This window comes from Furipterus horrens, unplaced genomic scaffold, assembly GCF_987537825.1.
Source record: "Furipterus horrens unplaced genomic scaffold, mFurHor1.1.pri manual_scaffold_2, whole genome shotgun sequence".
NCBI lineage: Eukaryota > Metazoa > Chordata > Mammalia > Chiroptera > Furipteridae > Furipterus > Furipterus horrens.
The window spans coordinates 132,811,076-132,826,044 of record NW_028327172.1 but is presented as its reverse complement, the minus strand read 5'-3'; the positions used below and the strand labels follow the sequence as shown (position 1 = coordinate 132,826,044).

Sequence of the window (14,969 nt, the reverse complement as noted above, 5' to 3'; positions counted from 1 at the left end):
GAAGATGATGGAATAATTTTTAAGGATATGCTATATAAATTTTTAGAAATCATTAATTTTAATGCTCTTCCTCCCTCTTAAGACTCTATTTCATGTTTGCAAAAGACCATTCCTAAAATTAGTACTGGTGATAATTAATTATATATTACCAAAACAAAAAATACTTTATAAGACTCTAAGGCGTGTGTGTAAATATTTTCTTATTCTAAGGTAGTAATTCTTAACTGAATTTTATGAATCTCTTTGAGAATCAGGTATTGATGAACCCCATCAAGAGAAAAATTATATACACACATAAAACATATGTACGTATACACATATAAACACATATATATGCACACAGAATTTGACATTAAGAATCCTGGTTTGACAATTTACCAACTATGTGACTTCAGGTAATTTCCGTACTCCTCTATGCCTTAGTGTCCTCATCTATTAGACAGGGAAGAATGGTCCTTACCTCATTGGGTTTTGTGAGTTAATATGAGCCAAGGGCTCAGACCATTATCTGGCCCATAGCACTCCACCAGTCTTTATTTTGATGATGAAGATGAGCATTTGGAGACATTCACAGGCCCCTGGACGTGCAAATCCCCAAGTAACCCCAAGTGTAGAAACACTGTCTACTCATGTGAAGACAGGCATTGTAGGTATCCAAACCCAAGAAAAATTATTCTGAAACAAATCTGTGCCAAAAGCTTAAAAGGCAGGTATTTTGTCAATCCATTTACTTAGAATCTTAATATAACTTTTTTATTTGCTTCAGTTAAAATTTGATTATCTGCCCTGGTTGAACATCATCTGAGAAAAGTAGTATGAAGCCAAGTTTATTTAGTTATCTACAGACTTGTGAGAGGTCTGGCATTTTATTTACTGTTCTAGTATTTGTTCTCAAAAGTAATTTTAATATATATTCAATTAATTTACTTTGATGTTTATCAAAGATTTCTAATATTTATGATTACCACATCTGATCCTTAAACACGATTCTAGGGAAGACATAATGGGTACAATTTGCTTCTTTTATAGGAAAAATAAGCTCAGAGAAAACAGGTAATCTGCCCCAAATTATACAAAACACAAGTGGCACAATTATGGCTGGCTCCCAGATCATCTGATTTTTTTACTTCTGTTTCTTCAATCAGGATGATAGATAAGCTCCACCTGCAAACTATCTGGAGCAACACTTACGAAAACGAAGTTTTGGGCATTATAATCCTTTATAAAACTAGAGAATCTACTTTCCTAAAAGGAATGATTGCCTTGTTTTGGATGTGATTTTATATACAAACGGGGAAAAAAGTCTTCAAAAATAATGTCAGATTTGTAGTATTCAGCTTTACTTACCTCATTATTATAAGAACAGATGAAATTCTGGTTTTCTAGGGTATCTGGATGATCTTTTCTTGCAAAAATTTCTTTCTGTTCATTCTGTACCCAGAGTTCCAAGCCTCTTGCAGGTGATGGTTTAATGAAAGGAAGCAAGGTGTTAGTGTCAGGGAAGGACACGTCAGCATTATGGCCTCTGGGAGCTTTCTGTGTCTCCAACAAAGGGCCTGTAGAACACCTTTCCACACTGGGGGACTCCTCAATTTCACTGAATTCAAAAGGTTCTACTGTGCTATTTATAGACACATATTTGGCAGGGTTGCTGTGTTCTACTACTTCTCGGGATGATCGTATGACTTTGTTTTGATTGCTGTAAAACAGAGCTACCCACATATGAAGTAAAAGCTTCACTTCTTCCACGTTATCAGGTAAATCAGTGTTCCAGGGCCTGAGATTATAAATAAAAACATACAAAAATTATTGAAAATGGTTATTTTAGTTGATTATTGTATAAACAAGTGTCTTCATTAACCTTAGTTTTTGTGTTCATTTTTATTTAAAAAATTACATAAACATGAAACAATAAGATAATAATGAAGCTGATTTAACAAATAATTACAATGAATCTAATCTACTCATTTTACATAGAGAAGGGAACTGAAAATCAAAGCTTTACGTGACTTCTTTCAAATCACAAAACCCATCAGTGGTAGAAAACATGATTAAAACATAGGTCTCCCAACTCCCAGTCTCAGATTTTTTTCCCTACCATGCAAATTCTCCTGGACACAGTACACCTATCATATGAATCATGGTGTCAGCAACTGCCATAACTGTGTCACTTATGTTTTGTATCAAATTTTCCACTAATAGATAGCTTGATGTCATTTCATACAGCTAATGCTTCCTGTTGATAATAATGGTTACCTTTCATTAGTATGTGCCAATCACTGCAAAACCCTAACGCATATACACTCATACCTCAGTACTTGTTGGCTTCAGAACTTGTCAAACCCTGTACTTGTCTCATTTTGATGAGAAAAAAAATGTTTCAGCACTTGGCACTTGCTTGGGACACATCACACTTGCTTAGAACTTGTATGAGTCACACTGCCACCCCACAAGAAAAAATGTTTCATTACTCGTCTCTTGCTTGCTACTCGCTGGCTTCAGCACTTGTCATGAGTTCAAGAGCTAATTAACGATGAGTACCCGGGTACCACTGTAACAACCTCATAATGTAGCTACTACTAAATCCGTACTTAAAAGTATTGAATGCTCCACTGGCATAGCCAGGAAGTTTGTTAGACATGTAGACTCTGAGTCCCCACTCCAAATAGACTGAGTTAGAATCTGAAGTTCAATGAGATCCCTAAGTGAGTTGTGCACACAATAAAGACTGAGAAGCACTGTCCTGAAATACAGGAACTTCTGGGTAACAGAAGCTAGTAACTGGGAGAGCCTAGATAAAAAAACTGCATTAGTCCACACTCCAAAGCCCATGCTTTCTGCCACTCTGCTATTACTACCATGACCCCTTTTTGAGGAAGATTTACACATCAACCCCATGTAAAACTGCTCATTCATAGCATTATGATCAACTTCACAAGTTAGAATTCTTTAAATGTTTCTTCTGAAATTCAATCTGTAAAGCATTATTTTTGCATCTTATTATTTTACATTAAGATCTCATGTAAATATAATTCAAAGGCAGCAAAGGCTTATGAAGGAGCATCTCAAAATGAAAAGTCATTTACAGGGCTCAAGTTCCTTTGCAAAAGTTCTCCGTGTGATCAGTGATAGTGGCAGAACCAGCCTCATATTCTTCAGTGTCAGTAAACATAACTGCTTGATATTATTATTGACTCACTGAATTTACATACAACATTGCTTTCTCCTTTCCCAAAGTTTGGCACAAGTATCTCTACTCACTTCACTTATCTCAATAGGAAATTCACCTCTATTTTCATCAAGTTTCATTCCTACTTACCCATGTAATGCTCTTAGCACAGTTTTCTCCAGTGCATTGTTGGTATATTTGCTGTCTAAGCTGAATACATAGTTTGTTTCACATTTGAAAGTGATCTTGAAGGAACCGTCACAGATGAACACGGAATGAGAGCAGTAAAAGTCTCTCAAGCTGGAGGATAGCAATCTGCTCCTGCGCTTGAGTACCGGGTCCTCAGATAGCTTTTGAAGAGGGGAGGTGTTCTGCTGATGCCGAAATGGCATTACTTTTCCCACTGGAGTTCCTGCTTCAGGGCCTTTAGTGCCATTCTTAGTGAAGGCAGGGCCAGGTATTCCTCTCTGCTGTAGCAGCTTCTTAGAATGTTCTGCAAGGAGCCGGGCATAGGAATGTTCCACAGCAACAAAAGAACTTTGGCTTGCATCAGAAATTTCTAGTGTCTCCTCAGGAAGTGCTGACTGGGCTTCAACAGGCGCCTGAATGACAGGAACCAAGCTCTCTTCTTCTTGGCTGACACTGGAGTCTGGCGTCAGATTACTCTTCTTATCAGAGGAGGGCTGAGGTAATGGTCCACCTTTTTGCCTTTTAACTCCTCTATGATATTCATGGTCAGATGTATTGCTCAGAGAATATTCTTTAGAAAGCAAAACATCGTTTTGTGGCAATTCAGAGGAGCAGGGAAGGTTTCTGGGCTCCGATGGCGGTTTGGTAGAGGTAGCAGCGCTTAATGCTAGATCAGCTAACAGATTTAGGGCCTGGGAGTCACAACTGACAATGGAGTTCTCAGCTGGAGCTTCCTGAGCCTCTGTGAAATTTTCTGGTTGAGTTGTATTTATGCTAATAACATCTGCTTGCCCATGTGATGAAATTTTTGATTGAAGCTGTGAAGCAGTTTCTCCTTTGGCTTCAATATAAAGAAAAAAAAAAAAAACCCATAACATTTGATTTCCATATAATTAAATCTTTGCCATATTACTATGGCTTAGTGAAAATCAATGGTAAAGTCAATACATTCAAGAAAAACCTTTTGATATGCTGCATAAATTGTATATTAAAATTTTACTATCAAGCTGAGGTCTCTTCCAACTCTCAGATCTACTATAATGTAATTACCAGAAAAACAAGTCCTAAGGAATGTAAATATTAACAAGAAATCACCCTTCAAAAAATCATATCCTGAACTACACACAAGGCATGCTGCTCAACTCAAGGCATATACTAGAAGCAGAAAACAAGAGTCCTGCCCTCACAGAGCTTACAATCTAGTGCAAATATAAGAACTTCTAGGTTTGAATTGTATATTATGTTAAAATACTTTCTTATAAATCATTTCCTTAACAAGTGATTTATTAGAGAAATCACATAAGTTCAACAGATAATGATATTAACCATTCTGATGTTTAGTTACAATATGCAATGATATGAATAAAAAATTTTAAAGTCATGAGTATTCAGGATAGCTGATTTTATCACCTTTTAAAACTTTAATTTCTGCACTGAAAACATTTCCTTTCTACTATATCTGTAAAATAGCAAATCTCCTTGTCTACTGATAATTCTCTCTGTTGATAATCAAATCTACCTAACCCATTTGCCTTTAATCAGAAAACTGACAATATCAAGTGGTTTACTTGCATTCTTAAGACATAGATTCAGCCTTCTTAAATGAGGTTATCATTAAGGACAAACTTCATAATACTAGGCAATGATTCCCTGTAGCTAGTGGGTAGATGAACAGAAAAGCTAACTGTGCCCCCTTTATAGTTAAGAGTAGCAAACCTGGAATGAATTATTATTAACTTCCCTGCAAAGGCCAATAAATGATACAATTAAAAGGAAGAAAACTCTGGTCTATGTAAGAAAAGTGTGTGTATATATAAGAGAGGGTAAAATTCATCAACCACTGTCTAGTTTTTATTTAAAATAGCAAAACCCAAAGGGGTTTGGTGGAAGAAAGTGACTGAAGGCCTAGAACTGTCTCATTAGCTCCATGGATGTATTGGAAACTTAAAATTCATTTTATCTTTTAGACATTAATTTGTTCAGACTAATTTCACTCTATCTTTATTAAGAGTATGGCTCTTACACAAAATATTACCTGTGAATATGGTTAAGACAAAGAACACTGTACTAAAGTCAAGAAAAAGGGTTTGAGTTAACAAATATGCATAGTCCCAGGTAAATCATTTAATTACTAACTTGTTAGAGGTTCTCACTCAATTGAAAATACAATACTGATAATCTATCTTCAAAAACACAGGTAAAAAATGCCAAATAAAATATATTAAAAAAATAGAAAGAGTTCCATAAATAATAACTATATTGAGAACTTTAGAAAGGACAGAAAAAACACTAGTTTCAGTAACAAAATGACTGAACCTTCTTAAACTCTTGATATATTTCAAGCATAAGAACTGAAAGAGATTAGTAGAGATGATTCAGAAATAAAAGAAAAAGAGATTCTTAAAAGGGGGTAATCTTAAAATTTTAACTTGGAAAGTAGCTGTACAATATATACAGACATTTGCAACACAAGTCAGCCTATTTTTCCATACACATTTTGAAAACTTTTCATATTCTTGGATAGTCTACAACTATCCAAGAACCAATTTTATAAAGAATTCAAATGACATGGCTAAGAATATAGGTATTATATATGAATACATCTACATGTTAGAGAGCAAATGACAGGAAAACAGTGTGAATTCCATAATGTTGACCAAAACCCAAAAGAAATGAGAGAAAAGTGAGAGATCAGTGAAGATCAGAGCAGGAGGAAAATGCCTCACTGTGGAGGTGACTTAGCTGAGCAGGATCTGGACTGGTGGAGAGGAAGGGCACAGGGGTGTAAAGAGGTGTGATGCCTGTGGGGAGGCAGTGCCAGGAAAGGGACATGTCAGGAGAGAGCAGGAGAGAAATATGGACCCTAGGGGTAAAGACCACATTAATTGCCTTGAAAGACAAACTGAGTTTTTGGTATGGATACGAAAATTGCAGCACTATGGGTTTTACAATACAATGAGCTTTTAAAAAATATTCAGTCACTGATATTTTTTTAAAACTTAGAAAACAAAAACCAAGCTCACCCCAAATACCATCACACCAACAAAACAGTAGTTTCTTTCTCTAAAATCTCACCAAATATAATTATTTTTTAAAGATAAAAATATATTAAGGGAGAAAGGAGATTGGACAGAAAATTGATAGAAATATAAAGGTATAAAACAAATTTAAAAAAACACTTCTGGCCAAGATGGAGACCTAGACAGACATGCTGCATATTCCTCCACAACTAAGAAGGAATATAACTACCTCAAAACTAGAGACAACCAGAAGTTCCAGAAAATCAAGCTGCATGGAAGTCCAAAAAACAAAGATATAAAGAAGAAATACTCATCCAGACAGGTAGGAGGGGCGGAGCCGGGGCGGAGAGGACGCGGTATGGTTGTGGCAGCACCAGTGGTGGCAGGCCAGCAGAAAACGCAGTCACATGTTTTAAAAACTAGGGACAGACACCTGGGGAGCACTCTCAGCACCAGAACAGATCAGACCACACAGCTCATGGTTACAGCACCAGGGAAAATCAAACCTCACTGCTTCTGACTGTGCAAACCAGTGAGGGTTGGGGTGGAGGAAGAAACTGCCGATCTTTTAGCAGCATACACTTGGTTTAAAGAGCCCCCACAGTCCTAGAATATCCATGGACCCACCCACTCTGGGAATGACAGCCAGGGCAACAACTAGAGGGGCGCCAGTCCCACAACTAGAGAGGCGCCAGTCCCATACAAATGGGGAGAAGTGCCTGGAAAAGGGGTGAGTGCTGAGCAAGCAGCATTGTTCCCTCTCAGAACCCTCCTCCACATACAGTTCCACAACGTAGTGAAATGGGTCGCCCTCTACTGACGAATACCTACGGCTGCGCCCCTTACAACATAACAGGAGCCACAGCTCTACCTAAGGCACAGAGGCAAAAAAACACAGGAGCCTGTCAAGAAGAGGAGACAGAGAAGTATGGCCCATAAGAGGGAACAGACCAAGGTTCCAGTGGGAGACCTAAGCGATGAGGAGATCACCAACTTAACAAATGAGGAGATAGCAAACCTAACAGACTCGGAGTTCAAAAACACTGGTGATAAAGATGCTCACAGGCTTGACAGATACGCTTAAGTATGGCAAACGCATAAGGGAAGAAGTGAAGGCTATGCTAAGTGAAACGAATGAAAATCAACACAAAACCAACGGTGAAGGGACTGAAACCGGGGTTCAAATAAATGATTTGGAACATGAGGAAATAAAAGTCAACCAGAACAGAATGAGGAAACAAGAATTGAAAAAAATGAGGAGAGGTGTAGGAACCTCTGGGACGACTTTTAAATGTGCCAACATCTGCACCATAGTGGTGCCAGAAGGAGAGGAAGGGCAAGAAATTGAAAACTTATGTGAGAAAAATAATGAAGGAAAACTGTCCAAATTTGGTGAAGGAAATAAACATACAAGGCCAGGAAGCACAGAATTCCAAACAAGCTAGACCCAAAGAGGACCACATCAAGACACATCATAATTAAAATGCCAAAGGTTCAAGATAAAGACAGAATCTTTTAAAAGCAGCAAGAGAAAAGCCGAGAGTTTCCTACAAAGGGGTGCCTATAAAACTATCAACTGATTTCTCAAAAGAAACTTTGCAGGCAGGAAGCGACTGGCAAGAAGTATTCAAGGTGATGAAAAGCCAGGACTTACAACCAAGTTTACTCTATCCAGCAAAACTATGATTTGGAATGGAAGGGCAGATAAAGTGCTTCCCAGACAAGGTAAAGCTAAAGGAATTCATCATCACCAAGCTCTTATTATATGAAATGTCAAAGGGACTTAAAAACAATCAAAATTATGAACATTAAAATGACAAGGAACTCACAACTATCAACAACTAAATCTAAAAAATGCAATCAAAATCCAACTAAGCAAACCAGAATAGAAACAGCATCATAGGTATGGGGATCATTTGGAGGGTTATCAGCTGGGAGGGGGAAGGGGGAGAAATGGGGAATGGTGCAGGGATTAAGAAGCATAATCGGTTGGTACAAAATAGACAGGGGGAAGTTAAGAATAATATAGGAAAGGGTAAAGCCAAAGAACTTATAATGCACAGCCCATGGACATGAACTAAGAGGGGTGGGATTGCTGGAGGGAAGGGTGGAACTGGGCAGAGGGGAGCAAAGGGGAAAAAACTGAGACTACTGTAACAAAATAATCAATAAAATATACTTAGAAACAAAACAAAACACACCATAGGACTCAATACCGGAGATAAGTAGAACTGCACTATACAAAGAAAGAGGAAAGTTAAGAAGGGACCTGGACTGGGAGAAGAGCAGGTGTGTGTTCAGTTTCAGACGTAAAGTGTGTGGAGACAATGGCACTTCCACGTAAACAGGGTATGCCTAGCAGTCTGAAACACAGAACTAAAGCGCTCAGTTGTTTGTTCATAAAACTAAGCTTCATTATCCACTTGGCAAAATTAGTAAAGTAATACTGCTTTTAAAATAAATTAAATGCCTTTAAAAGCAAATATAGGATTCTGTATTACTATTTTGAACAATCTTTTTACAATTTCCTTTGGGCAAATAAATTTATAGCTTACATTTTATAACTGATTTTATCACAAAAATAGTGCCAGATACTACTTGCTTGTGCATTGAGTCATAAAAGCAGCCATTTATAACTCTTGTAGACTATTCATGTTTAGGCTTTATGCAAACTATAAAGTAGGTCTATTTTGTGCTATTTGGATCCTTTGCACTTTCCTAATTTATTTTCAATAGGAAATCAAGTTACTTAGTCCTGTTAGTGTCTGAGTTAAAGAATATAACAAGAATTGTTGATAGACTTTTAATTGTTCTTATATTATTTCAATACACTATCTTGCAACCTCAATTACTCTGTATGTGGTATTTAAATTTACAGGAAGAATATTTCTTACCAGGTTCTGGCTGCTTTCTGATTCTGGGATTCTGATTGCCTTTTACTACATTTACTCTCTGTTTTTGTGGAGATTTCTTCACAGGTGACTTAGCCCTCGAAACAGTTTTGACTGGAGATTTCTCTCGTTTCCTTGCCCTTTGAGCATTCGTTGTAACTGGAACATCTGTAGAAATAGGAGCTTCTTGGTTTTTCCTATCCAATTTGGCTGTCTGTACAAACAGGGCAGTCAGCATTTCAGCACCTTATGTAGAAAAGACACCGTTTTTTAAGGGGTACGGGGCTCAGATATTTATCAGCATAGCTTTTCCTTTTTGTTTTTTAGGGCGTAACTTTAGTAATGGGGAATAAAATATAAAAATTGGGGTATATTATTAGAAGATTTTTTTTTAACAAAGCAAGAATTCTAGTTCACATATAGATATAAAAATATGCATTTGCTAAGTGTCAGCCTATAATCCCTATCAGGTGAAGAAGAAAAATATCAAGAGTAATAACTTTAGACTTCCAGCCAAGATGGAGGCTTAGACGGACACGCTCGGTCTCTCTCTACAGCTAGAGAGGAATACAACTACTTCAAAACAAAAGATAACTAGAAATTCCAGAAAATAAAACTACACGGAAGCCCAACGTATGAAGTTATAAACCAGCGGCGCCCTTTGGGCAGGTAGGAAGAGCGAAAGTGGGTGGTGCTGTTTGCGGTCGCACCAGGGACAGTGACAGGGATAACAATCCCAGCAGCAGGGAGAACAATCCCAGCAGCAGGGAGAACAATCCCAGCCGCAGGAAGAACAATCCCGGCTGCAGTCGAACCCCGGCAGCTTGCAACCCCAATGCTGGGAGAAGCAGCCACCACATCGCCTTGAACAGTGAAGCCCAGAGGGAGGGAGGACGGATCCCGGTCTCCTAGCGGAATAACTGTGTGAATCCATCTTGGACCCCCGCCCCCACACAAAGCGCCACAGCGCTGAGAAATAGGTTGTGGATAGGCACCGGTCGCTGGGTTGTGACGACAAAGCACCACAGCGCAGCGAGAAAGGTTGCTGGACCACCACCGGTCGCTGGGTTGTGACAACAAAGGGCCACAGCGCGGCAAGAAAGGTTGCGGATTGCCTCCGATTGCTGGGTCGTGACGAGTACACAGGCACTGCCCCCTGTAGCCGGTCCAAGAAAACAAAACGCATCTGTCAAAATGAGGCAGACAACTATAGAAATCCTGGTGGCGCAGCTCACCAGACAACAGATGAAGAATCTGACAGATGAACAAATAAGAAACCTGTCAGAGGCTCAGTTCAGGGCCATTGTTATCAGGTGGCTTACAGAATTAACAAAAGATCTGGAAAAAGATGAGAAAGAATCGAAAAACACTCATACTGAAAGGAACAAAACCATATACGAGACAGATGGTGAGGAAATAAAATCCAGAGTTCAAATCAACAAACAGAACACAGAGAAGGAACAAACAGTCAACCAGTGCAGAGAGAAAAAACGGGAAGCAAGGAAAATGATGAGAGGATCAGAAACCTCTGGGACAGCTATAAAAGGCCCAACATAAGAATCATTGGTTTGCCAGAGGGCGAAGAAGATGAACTAGAAATTGAAAAATTAAGTGAAAATATAATAAAGCAGAACTTCCCAAACTTGGGGAAGGAAATAAGACTTACAGGTCCAGGAAGCACAGAGAGTTCCAAAACAACTGGACCCAGGGAGAACCACTCCAAGACACATTATAATCAAAATGTCAAAAGTTAAAGATAAAGAGAGAATCTTAAAAGCAGCAAGAGAGAAGAAAAGAATCATGTACAAAGGGGTCCCAATTAGACTATCAGCTAACTTCTCAAGGGAGACCCTGCAGGCAAGAAGGGACTGGCAAAAAATATTCAAAGTAATGAAAAGCAAAAACCTACAACCACGAATACTCTACCCAGTGAAATTGTCATTCAGAATAGAAGGGCAGAGAAAGTGTTTCCAGGACAAAACAAAACTGAAAGAGTTCATTAGATCCAAACCACTGTTATATGAGATGTTAAAGGGACTGGTTTAGAAAAAGGAGGATCAAAACTATGAAATCTAAAATGAAAACTGCATCACAAGAAACAACAGAAGCTAGGGAATTGAAACAAAGGCAAACTAAACAGGCAACGAGAGTGGAAAAAGAACTATAGGTATGGGGAGCATATTGGGGGGAGGTCAACAGGGAGGGGGAAGGGGGAGAGGGAGGGAGATGATATAGGAATTAAGGATCATGATAGGAGGGAATGGAATAGACAGAGAGGTTGAGAAGAACTATATGTACAACTAATGGACATAGTCTAAAAGGGGGGGACAACTGGAGGGGGGGCCACCGGGTGGAGGGGAGAAGAGTGAAGGGAAATTGGGACAAATGTAACATTATAATCAATAAAACACATTTAAAAAAATAAAAAAATAAAAAAAAGAGTAATAACTTTAAAAACAAGACATGACTTAAATTTTTCTAAAAATCTCCATAATTTGCCCTGACCATGTGGCTAAATTGGTTGGGTGTCTTCCTGAAAAGCAAAAGCTCACTGGTGCAATCCCCTGTTGGGGTCGTGCTAGAGGCAACCGATCAATGTTTCTCTCTAACGTCAATGTTTCTCTCCCTCTCTTTTTCCCTACCTTCCCTTCTCTCTCAAAAAATAAATAAATAAAATCTTTAAAAGAAATAAAAAATAAAAATCTCCATAATCTTTCCTAATACGGCAGAAAAGGCTGAATATGCTCGTCCCTAACACGAGAAGAACCAGAGGCATGGAAACAAGGAACAGCCTGACAGTGACCAGAGGGGAGGGTGGAGAGGGAGAAGGGAAGAAAGAACGGGAAGGGTAGTCAAGGAACTAGTATCAAGGACCCATGGATATGGACAACAGTGTAGGAATTAATGATGGGAGTGGGAGCGGGGCAGGATAGTGGAGAGCAACAGGGAATATTTGGGACAACTGTAATATAAGAAAGATAGAAAAAACGAAACACCGGAGATACATAAGGCATTGTACACAAAAGCAACACAGCCCCTATAAGGTGAAGTGGTTAAAACTATAATCACACTGCATAGAACAGATTGTATATTTATAAAGTGCCATCTTATATATTTCCCTTTACTGCTTTTAAATATCTAAGTCTTAATACCACCCCCAAAATAATTTTTAAAGACAAGACAAAAGAGAGCACACTGAATAAAGTCTTCACCTCATTTAATTTCCTATAAGTGTATTATAACTGCTCATTTCTCTTACAAAATGCTCAGCTCTGCTTCTCACATAGAAATAGCTAAAGATGGAGGCCTAAGAGGAAAACACAACTAGTGTCTACCTGCTTATATAACAGAACAGAAAGTGTTTTAATCTTTTAAGAGTTAAAAAAATACAGTAAGTGCTCTCTTTGGGCACTTATTAATATATTTTACCCATTGACTTTATATAATTTCAGTTGTTTTCCATCAAAAGAAATTAGTCCCAAAGGTATCATATAAAATAATCACACATATAAATGTTGGCAAATATCAATATTTTTAAATTACACTATACAGAACACAATATTTCTAATTGAGAACAGAAAACATGATACAGAACAGTTTAAGAGATTGTGATGATTGCTGCTAAAATGTAGAGAAGAAACCAATTCATTTCATTTGAGGGGAGGGAGGGTTAGAGAAAAGAGTGGTTTTTAAAAAGCTTTAGAATCTCTTAATGTTTGTACATGTCCCGGGGTCTAATTATTTCACTCCCTACTAAATAATAAAGCAGCAATCTTTTTTTTTAAGGAATAAATCCTATCATTCAGTCAGTTACAAAGTTTTAGCATAAAGAAGGGGGAATATAAACACATTAAGAATATAAGGCAGGAAAACAGTTAAGACTAAGAAGAAAGAAAATGAGATGAGATGACCAAGACCTAGGGGAAAGTTTTTAACATCTGCACAACACAGAGGGAAATCTCTCACAATCCAGGTCCTGGGAGGAAAAACTAAAACATGAAACAAGCTGGTCCTGCGGGACTCGTCTGCTTACTTGTATCACTCAATGCCATGTTTTTCAAACTGCATGCAAGCATGCAAGGATCCATTGATGGATTATAAAATAATTTAATGGGTTGCAACCAGAATTCATTTTTAACTGAAACAGAATGGTATAGAAAATATCAGATTGTATTACACATAGTCAGGGCAAATGTCTTTTGAAATTTTTGTTTCAGTCATGTGTGAATTTGTGTGTACTGCACTACAAAATAAGACACATTTATTATAGTGGATGAAATTTAAACATTTGAGAAAGACAACATATACATTAAGTTATACATAAATTTATTTAATATCTTAAAGTAAATTGCTTCATACACAGCAGAAACTCAGTATGGTTGGCCTGGGATTCATTTATAAGTAGCTATATTGTCTGATTCACTGCTTTCTATTGCCATACTTTCCAGCATGCTCCTAAATACATACACATACACCCTTTTCACAAACTGTAACAGGCCAAGAATAACTATTTGTTGAACCACAGGGTAAAACCTTAATTATCTAGAATCCTGGGGCTCTGCATATCCCTGATGTTTCTTCTTTAGACACCAAAACTTCTAGAATCAAAATAGTACAGATAGGGTTGCCACACCTTTTTTTTGAAGGACCAGACGGTCTTATGTTCTTGGTAACAACCAGTCACATCTGCCAACATCATGTGATGTAGCCAGACACAATTAGTTGATGGGCCCTTTGACCACACTTTGCTGACCCTTTCTCTATGGGGTCACACAGCATATAGTTTTCTACTTTTCAACAAAATATACTACCTATAAACTGAGATGGCTCTAAGGCAAAATCGTGTTGTTCTTGTGCTACGTTCACTCATCGTCATCATCGTCATCGGCAGCCGTCCGTCTCGAGAGACGATGGTGTAGCTTCTTAAGAGTCTATCTGCACCGCCGAGAATGGTTGTGCAGTCCGACTCGGGAGTGACACGGTATCTGTCTCCTCCCGTGTTGAAGCTACAGAGCCTGGGCAGGGTGATATGGAGGGTCTGCTGTTGCCCATGCAGCTAAAGTGGATTTAACTACACACTAAATGGCTCTAGACTCTGATCCTCACTCAACTGTTAGAGGGCAACAAAACCACCTGTGGAACTGTTTCAACATACAGGTCCCTAGGCCACTAAACGTCCTGTCTCAATAGGTCTATGGCAGGATCCAGGTGACCATTTTTAAAAACTCTGACACACATAAAGGATTAGAAATTCTGCCCCAGACTGTTTTAGTTTTGGAAGTTCCATCTATTTTCCTCCCTCTTTATACATGTTCAGGCTATTATTGGTTATTACTTTTTACTGGTATTGGTATGCGTGATTTTAGAAGATCCTCTTCTTCCACTCTTGTCTGAGGATGGCTCAGAAACTAGATCACCATCTTTCTAGAATGCATACAAATAACTGACAGCTTGAGCGGTTTAGTGAAATATAGCCTTTGGTGGGTGGGCTTTTGAGGAGATATCTTACAGTTTTTCCTATTTCTTGATTTTAATCTGTCATCCGCCTCAATGCTTCTCAAGCTTAAGCATGGAGACAAATCACCTGGAGAAAAATATTGGCATTGCTGATACTGCAAAGCTGCAGTCCACAGTGATCAGACAGGAACAGTGTTAGAATACAACGGTTATTACTAACTCATTTAATAGTCCCCATAAGTT

General features: G+C 38.3%; 1 protein-coding gene across 2 annotated transcripts in view; it reads right to left on the bottom strand.

Moving 5' to 3' along the window:
• Nucleotides 1-14,969, bottom strand: part of TASOR2 (transcription activation suppressor family member 2) — a 56,735-nt gene that overhangs the window by 16,438 nt on the left and 25,328 nt on the right. Inside the window, exons 10-13 of one of the 2 annotated variants that reach the window (XM_090266461.1) lie at nucleotides 14,779-14,853; nucleotides 9,273-9,515; nucleotides 3,320-4,199; nucleotides 1,348-1,777 (exon numbers count right to left, since the gene is read on the bottom strand). In XM_090266461.1, coding sequence (XP_090122587.1) covers nucleotides 1,348-1,777; nucleotides 3,320-4,199; nucleotides 9,273-9,515; nucleotides 14,779-14,853 — 1,628 coding nt within the window. The remainder of the gene's footprint in view (nucleotides 1-1,347; nucleotides 1,778-3,319; nucleotides 4,200-9,272; nucleotides 9,516-14,778; nucleotides 14,854-14,969) is intronic. The other variant, XM_090266460.1, reaches the window with a different exon arrangement.